The sequence below is a fragment of the Ursus americanus genome, chromosome 29 (genome assembly GCF_024610735.1).
Source record: "Ursus americanus isolate L20-20 chromosome 29, mUrsAme1.1.p, whole genome shotgun sequence".
NCBI classification, from domain to species: Eukaryota; Metazoa; Chordata; class Mammalia; order Carnivora; family Ursidae; genus Ursus; species Ursus americanus.
Genome location: NC_142155.1, coordinates 23,110,876 through 23,119,010, shown reverse-complemented (window position 1 = coordinate 23,119,010; position 8,135 = coordinate 23,110,876). Strand labels below are relative to the sequence as shown.

The window sequence follows — 8,135 nt, the reverse complement described above, 5'->3', positions numbered from 1 at the left end:
ACTAGGGAAGAAAAAATTGAGAATATTGGTAAAAACATACTTTAAGTCATCACTGAAAAGAATGGAGTCCAAGCAGATATAAAGCCTTATAAAGAATGGGAAGAGAATTAGGAAAGAATAGAGTTAAAGGAGAAAAGGGTTTCTAGGGGGACAATATACTGATTAATGGTAGGTAACATTTACTTGGCATGTGCGATGTGCCAGGTACTTCGGGTATTATCTCATTTAAATTTGCCACCCATCTGGTGTGGTAACTGATATTATTATCCAAATTTTACAGATAAAGAAATTGAGAGATTAAGCCAAAGACATGCTGCTAGTCAATGGTGAAACAAGGTTTTGAACTCCGTTAGTCTCTTAGGCTCCAGTTTGTAATAAAATGCTAACTGCTGCAGAAGATTCATGTCTGATAATAATGGCCACAGGTGTATGGGAATTGGATATCAAGGGGTCATTGGTCATAGGTGGTGAGAATGTTGACATCACTTTGCTGTAGTTTAGTGAGTGAATGGCAAGGAATTCTCCACTTGCCACTTTGGGATTAGAGAGTCAGGATGATTATGGAGAGTGATGCCAAGATGTATTTGAAACAGAAAAGATAAAGGGACTTAGGCTGGCCTATAGCTACAGAGGAAAGGAAAAGAAAGTGAAACAATGATGCGTGAATCAGATAACTTATGGGGCAAAGTCAGGGAACAAGTCTGAGGAGTTGGAATTATGCATTAGCCTTAGAGAAGACCCTTGTTTTATAGGAAAAAAGAACTGAGGACCAGAGAAGCAAATTGTGAACCCAAAGTCATAAAGCCAATTAAATAGTAGCCAGGGACCAGAGTCCGGCTTTCCTAACTGTCAAGACAAGTCCTTTTATTAGGCCACCCAGCCACTCTTGCTGATTCATCATTCACTGGTTACTTATCCCTAGTGCAAAGGGACTTATTGTAGTTAATGAATAAACACAGTATAACAAAACCTACTGTAAATGTACACTTGTAACACTAAAGACATCTTGACCTTTGGGTTTCCTTTGCGGCTCCCTACTCCTGTAGTTTCTTAGCACAGAGACGGACTTTTCTTGACCATAAAATGCCTTTCAGATACTGCAGGTTCCTACGCTAGTGCCAGGTAGGGACTCAGTGGAAGGAACTAAGGTCACCCTCAGGGAATTTCTAGCTGAATTAGGCTCCACTAAGCCTTGAAGTCAAAATGCTTCTGGTAGGTAAATGGGGTACAGATGGGAAATCAAACCAGTGTGTGACGGGGCACGATTTAGAGCTACAGTTATTGGTATGACAGATCCTAGCAGGCAACCTCATGAAAGCTTGGATTTTAGTTGCGGCGCAAGTAGGTGAAATGAATAATTGTGTTTTTGACTTTCCAATTTCCCACACCTTGCCAGTGGTTATTGCAGCCATAATTTGGGCCATGTGTATTCCAGAGAGGTTTCTGATTTAAGAATCTAGATTTTTTTTTGGAGGCAAGCAATATTCAATGTATTTCATCTAAGATTTTATTTTATTTTTATGGTGATGGATATTTTTTGCATGATATAACATATTATACATTTTTAACTTTGAAGGAATGACGAGGGTCTATTTTTAACACTTACCTTATCTTGGGCAAACATTGAAATTCTTGATTAATGTTTAACTACAAGAAGTATACTCAGGTCAAGTAAAGGATCCATTCAGGATTCAGGCTGAGTTATCTTGATAATTAGAATTCCAGCTCCAAGGAGAAGCCCCAAAGCCAAGGGTATTGACCATAACAGAAAGTGGGAACCCTACCTGACGTCTAGAGAATGTGGACTGGATATAAGATCTTAATCTTTTCCTATCTTACCACAGAAATTTGGATGGAGAAACGGTATTTATCTCAAAGAGAAGTGAACCCAGGACCTGCTTTCACTAGGAATCACACGATTTGGGAAGGTCCTCGATTCAAGAGAGCCATTTTCAAAGGGCAATACTGTAGAAGTTTTGGTTGTTGTGAGGACAGAGATGATGACTGTGCCACTCAGTTCTATGAGGCAAATGCACTATGTTACTGCGATAAATTCTGTGAAAGGGAAAATTCTGATTGCTGTCCTGATTACAAGTCGTTTTGCCGTGAAGGGAAAGAATGGCCTCCTCACACAAAGCCTTGGGATCCAGAAGGTAGGCTTTGGGAATGTGTTTAAGCAAGTACCTGGTTCATTACAAGTTCTGTCAAACTTTCTTTTCCTCTTCTTCTTACCTTCCTTCTTAAGAGGAGGTAAAAAATGAATATTATGATTAAATAAATTTCCTTGGATTGTTAAGGTGTTTTGCTTCAGATGCAAGACACCTGCATTGTACTAGAACCTTCAAGAAAGTTCTGGCGTGATGGCCATGAATGCTGGTCTGGATCCTGTTGTGAATATTGACTCAGTGTATATAAGGGTTACTTAAACCTTTTCTTTCTTTGTAAAATGTTTTGGCAACAGGACTCTTAAGCTCTTTTGAGTGTAACCTCTTAGGGAATCTCATCAGTCACATGCCTGATCATCTGTAGACTCATTTAACATTTTGCTTATTATGTCATATGACTAATGGACCTCCCGGCATTAGAACCTGTGGTAGAGCAATGCCATTAGGACCAGTACAAAAGCAAAATAGAGTCAGCTAGCCACCTGCCTACGTAATACCAAATAGTTTTTTCATATGTATTTTTGTTTTGTTTCATTTTGCTAATCTAGGATTTTTTTAAACCTTTGAAACAAAGGAAAACTTCCTATGGAGTCAGATTGAGTGGCTAAGTACAAATACTTCATAAGGAGAATGACGGTATTTATTACATTGGTCTAATTACATTGGTTCTAGATTCTGAGCAATCAGTGCATCTAAGATTTGCAACAAAACACAAAGCAACACTCTTTTGCTATACTTAAATAAAGCCCTATTTTTTTTTTTTTTGTCTTGCCCATCACATCAAATCTCCTCAGCAGAAATGCAGGTTTAATTGGAGCTCTGTAAGGCTATTCTAAATGAGTGATGATGACTAGAAATTTTGGTTGAAGACAATTTAGGATCAACTAGGATTTGGCGTCCTTATTTCAAAGTCCAGATCTCATTTCAAAATCCAGATGCCATTGCCTTCATTCTCAGTTAATGTCGTCTTGCTTGTAAAATTGAGGGAATGCGTCTTAAAACCTGTATGTATTAGGTTAACATTTCCACAGAACTGTCATTTATCCCAGACCTTTGCCTCTACCAATGCAAAATGCAGAAAACATGAAACGTTTATTTTATCCTAAAAAGTGGCAGATCCTTTACTAAGAATGGAGAATCTAGTCATTCATCAAAAATTATTCATTGAATGTCTTCCCTATGCCTGCCATTGTACTTAGTGCTGGGACACCAATGGGGAAGAAAAAGACAAGATCTTACTCTCTTTGAAGTGACAGTCAAGTGGCCAGGGAGAGGGTAAGATACTTAACAAATTCATTGTGCAATTGCAAATTGTGATAAATTCTCTGAAGGAAACTTTTAGGGTGCTGTGAGAGAATATCAGAATGTAACATTAATATGTAAAATATAACATCAGCCTGAGGGGAGTGTCGGCAAGGGAAGATATTTAACAGAGACTCTAGGAGTGAGGGGAAGTGAGCGGACCTGAAGGAGAATTGATGGAAAGCTGTAGATCTGAGAGAGAGGAGGTTGGCCTGGTCCGGGAGCTGGAATGTGGCCGAAATTTCTGGAGAGTAATGTGTAGCAGAGGTCCGGGGGTGGACATGAAATGAGCTTTGAGAGGTGAGTAGAGGTCAGATTATGCCAGGATGTATAGGCCATATTAAGGATTTGAGATTTTATTCTGTTATGAGGACTCATTGAAAGATGTTAAGTAGGAACAGGCTTCATGGGTGTTGAGTCTCAGTATTTCATATAAGCTGGGGTGTTTTTGATGGGCTGCAATGTATTTGAGCTTTTCTTATCTGAGACATGTAGCTCATTTAGAAAAGTAATTGCTACTTCTTCAATGTCCATTTTTGCTTGAGAGCTAGAATTTTGCTATGACTTTAATTTAGGGTTATGTTTTAGGTAGAACTTATGTTCCAGGTATAGTTTTTATTCCATTCATTATGAAGGAAAGCAATTAATCATTTTATTTAGTAGCAAAAAGTTCACATTAGACTATAATTGCTCTTATGAAGGTAATTTGTTTTCTTTTGTTTTATCTTGTGAAAGTAGCTGGTTGAAAGAAAATAGCACTACACAATATTAAAAATCGTGCAAAATTAAAATAAAAACACAATGGTATATTATTTGTACCAATTTTTGCATGCATAATCTGACTTTCCTCGGCAATGCTAAGTTGTTCACTCACTGATCTACTAAACATTATTTTTCAGTTATCTAATTATGTGGTATTATCTAGTTCTTTATACTGCAACTATCCTAAGAGTTTGTTTTAAATCAGTGACTTAAAACTATGTACATCATCTTAAGGGTTATAAAAATAAATATGTACATTTTTTATAAACTGGAAGTAGGACATACTGGTAAATAACTTCCTTCTGTGTGTGTGTGTGTGTGTGTGTGTGTGTGTGTGTGTGTGTGTGTTTTCCCCATCTCTGATGGTAACTTCTAGTAACTGGAGGATTTCATTGTGAAATACCAAAAGCAAGTTACAGAGTTCGAAAGAGAATGAGGATGGATTTTCCAGACAAATCTTTTTGTGTAGCAGATTTTAAGAGAAGAGTCTAGTATACCATCTGTTGTGAATAGACCTAAGTTAATTTAATTATGCAGAACTTTTATGTTCACATTGGTAAAAAAAGGTGTGTAAACCACTGACATATTTGAATTGGATAAGGGTTATTTACTCCTTCACAACCTCCTTAACTACCGTATAATGAAGATAAGTCACAGTCCAAATTCTGCCACACACACACTCATAGTTACAAAAATACATATTGGTAAGGAGACATACACCAATTCATACAACCTATGTGTATGTAAGCTTCATGAAGTCTGAAGTCCCTCATCTTTAGACGTTCCCACATCTACTTTGCTTAAGTAAATTACTGGAGGCACAATCATAATAACACAGAGATAGGATTCTTACCCTTGCAGTGAGCATCAGGGAATGAGAATGGCTCCTACCCAGTGTCTGGACACAGAACTTTACAGAGATCAATCCTAGGCACCAGGTCTATAAGTGAAGGCTTTTGACCTTAAGAGAAACATATAAACTGTTGGCTGTAAGAGTGGGAGTGTGCGGCATGATTTTTAAATATTTTAGCTAATATATATAAATTGAATACTATTAATTTACCAATGAGAGCTGATTACTTATATCCGTTATATTGATTAACAAGCCACTAACTTTACCAATGAAAGCCCATTTCTGACATTCATTATGCTGCTAGTCTGGTGTTCATCCGAAGATGGATGATGGAAGCACTTATAGCAGCTGCCCTGGAGTCTGGCCTTTAAGAATGAATGCTACTGACCGCCCCTGGGATGTGGATTCCTGATCCGAGCAAGTAACTGTCTTCCTAAAGTGAAGTTTAGACCAGCAAAGATATTATAGTGTGTTATGATGAAGTATTAAAATAAATTACAGCCATCAATATTATCATCTTTTTGTAATCAATGGACCAACTTTTTCACTTTCCAAATACCTGATTTGCCTTATCTTGTATTAATGGCTGTTAAGTTCCAAAACCCTATTAATTTCAGCAGTCATTTTCTTTTCTTTTGTCGATATGCTATATGGGTAACTAATTTGATTAACTCACTCCGAGGTGCTTCATGCACATTTCATTGAGAAAATAAAGCCACCAGGAATGCTCTCATCTCCCTCATCATAATTTTCAACCTCCCTCCCTCTGGGTTATTGCTTACACTCTTGAGTTCTGAATCCTGTCCTCTCTTGTCTTTTTAAGAACAGCACCATTACAATTGTCTCTCTCTTTTCCCTCTCTTCTCCCTCCTTCTCTCCCTCTCTTTCTTTCTCTTTCTTTCTTAAAGCATCATTTTCCCTTCTTTCCTGGATCAATGATCAATTTACAAAATGTGTTTTTCTAGCTCTCAAGTTTGAAAAAGTCCTTCCTTGGCTTCCATGTCCTTAACCAACATCTGTCTCTTCCTTTTTTTTCTTTTATGGTAAAATAGCTAAAAGAAACATTTGCTTCCTGACTTCGAAGTCTCTCATCAACCCTTTCCTACAGGATGTCATTCCTTGCTACCTCACTGAGATCCCTCTTGGCAGGGTCCGTGACTTTCTTATCACCAAATGTAACATTCAGATGTCTCTTCTCCTTTTCTTGACCTCTCAGTGGTACTCTACACAGCTGACCACCTCTCTTTATGAAATACTTTCTTCTCTAGCTTCCAAAGCTCTACTCTGTCCTGAATTTCTTACTTCCTCACAGGCAACTCTTTCCCTTTCCTCTTCTGAATGTCTAACTGGTTGGAGTGTTTTAAGCTCCGTCTTGGCCCTCTTTCTCTCACCTATACACACTCTCTCAAATGGATTGTTATTTAGTCTCCCTTTTTCTTAAATGTATGTTACTGTCTCTCAAATTCGTGCTCCAGCCTTGACTTAACTCTGGACTTCCACAAACTACTCTATTTGACATTTTCTATTGGGATATCTAACCTCGATTTAATATAAATCTAAAATATGCACAGCAGACCTCTCAATTTCTTGCCACAAACCTGTTCCTTATTTGAGTGATAGATTTGCTTCTCCTCTATGACTCAAGCCAAAATCCTAGTGAAACATGCTTAATTCCTCTTTCTCCTCATTCCCCAAGATTAGTCCGTGAGTGAGTTCATTGCTTTACCTCCAAGTTATATTATATCCATCCACTGTTCTCCCTCCTCACTGCTATTATGCAAATCTTCATTTCACTGGGAGCCCCACTCCATCCAGGACTAGGAAAGTGATGAGGGCAGAGACATTTTCGGTAAGGCCTTATAGGTTACCATAAGAAGTTGGGTTTTATTCTAAATTTGATGGGGAATTACTTGAGGATTTTAAGCAAGAAGTGACACAAACTGAGGGCCTCAGAGGGGAGTGGGGGAATGGGATAGACTGGTGATGGGTAGTAAGGAGGGCATGTATTGCATGGGGCACTGGGTGTTATACGCAACTAATGAATCATCGAACTTTACATTGGAAACCGGGGATGTACTGTATGGTGACTAACATAATATAATAAAAAAACATTTAAAAAAAAAAAAGGCCTCGCTAAATGCTCGGCAAGTAAATGATGGATACATTGGGGCCAGGCAGGAATATAGGCAAGGATTGGGCTATCTCTGTATAACGTAGAAGTTGATACTTTGTCAGCCCCATGACCAGGCTCAGATGAACTGATTATGGTTTTCATTCAAGAGGCCAGATTTCAAGTGAGATTACAATAAACGTAGTTTCTCGTAGTAAACTCTGACTTGACATTGAGGAAGGCTGACCAAGAAAGGGAACTTTTGCTAACCTAGATTTAGTACTGGTGATTTGGGGTAGGGCTGGTGTTAGCATTCTCTTGATTTCAAAATTATTAGCTAGAGTATGGGTCAGAGAAGGGATTTTTTTTTCCCTTTAAGACTTTTGTGATTTCTATTTCCTTTATGGAAATGGTATGTTGGACAAGGAATACTTAATGAAGTATGATTAAAAATCAGCTTTGGTTTTGGCCTCTCCCCTGTCCTTTAAAACTGGTCAGAAAAGTACTTTCCTTGACTTTGAAAACTTGAGTTGTTGCATGAATTTTCTGTCACCCCTAAGTAATAAAAAGTTTGAAGGTCTCTTTACGTTACATAGTGGAAGTTCATTTATTTCAAGTCTCTAATACTGAGTAGTAATTAAAACTCAGACTTGTTTTAAAGTTAAATCTTTCTGAGTTTGCTATGTCTAGAAGCCTGTGGTCCAGGAGAGAGGCGGTTTTTGTTTCTCTTCCCATGGATTGTGGAATGTTAACAATCCTGGGAAAGAGGTAAATAGATGCAACTATGCAGAGATTTTAGATTCATTAAGCAAAATATTGAACTGTAAAAACAGTGCGTACTGAAGAGTAGAAGCTGTGAAGTTTTTTTTCTATGAAGCCATTATTTGAAAAATCAGAGGAGAGCAAATTCCTTAAATGACTTTTGTGAAACTGTGGCTAGGAA

At 37.9% G+C, this 8,135-nt stretch overlaps 1 protein-coding gene across 8 annotated transcripts in view; it reads left to right on the top strand.

The window, feature by feature from the left end:
- The first annotated feature begins 1,015 nt into the window (after positions 1–1,015).
- Positions 1,016–8,135, top strand: part of TINAG (tubulointerstitial nephritis antigen) — an 83,378-nt gene continuing 76,258 nt past the window's right edge. For 5 of the 8 annotated variants that reach the window (XR_015722259.1, XM_087857006.1, XM_087857003.1 and 2 more), the window contains exons 1-2: positions 1,219–1,341; positions 1,845–2,153. Coding sequence is in view for 7 of the 8 variants with exons in the window: in XM_087857006.1 (XP_087713132.1) it covers positions 1,221–1,341; positions 1,845–2,153 (430 nt within the window). In the remaining variant the exon portion in view is untranslated. The other 3 variants (XM_087857005.1, XM_087857004.1, XM_045802670.2) reach the window with 3 other exon arrangements.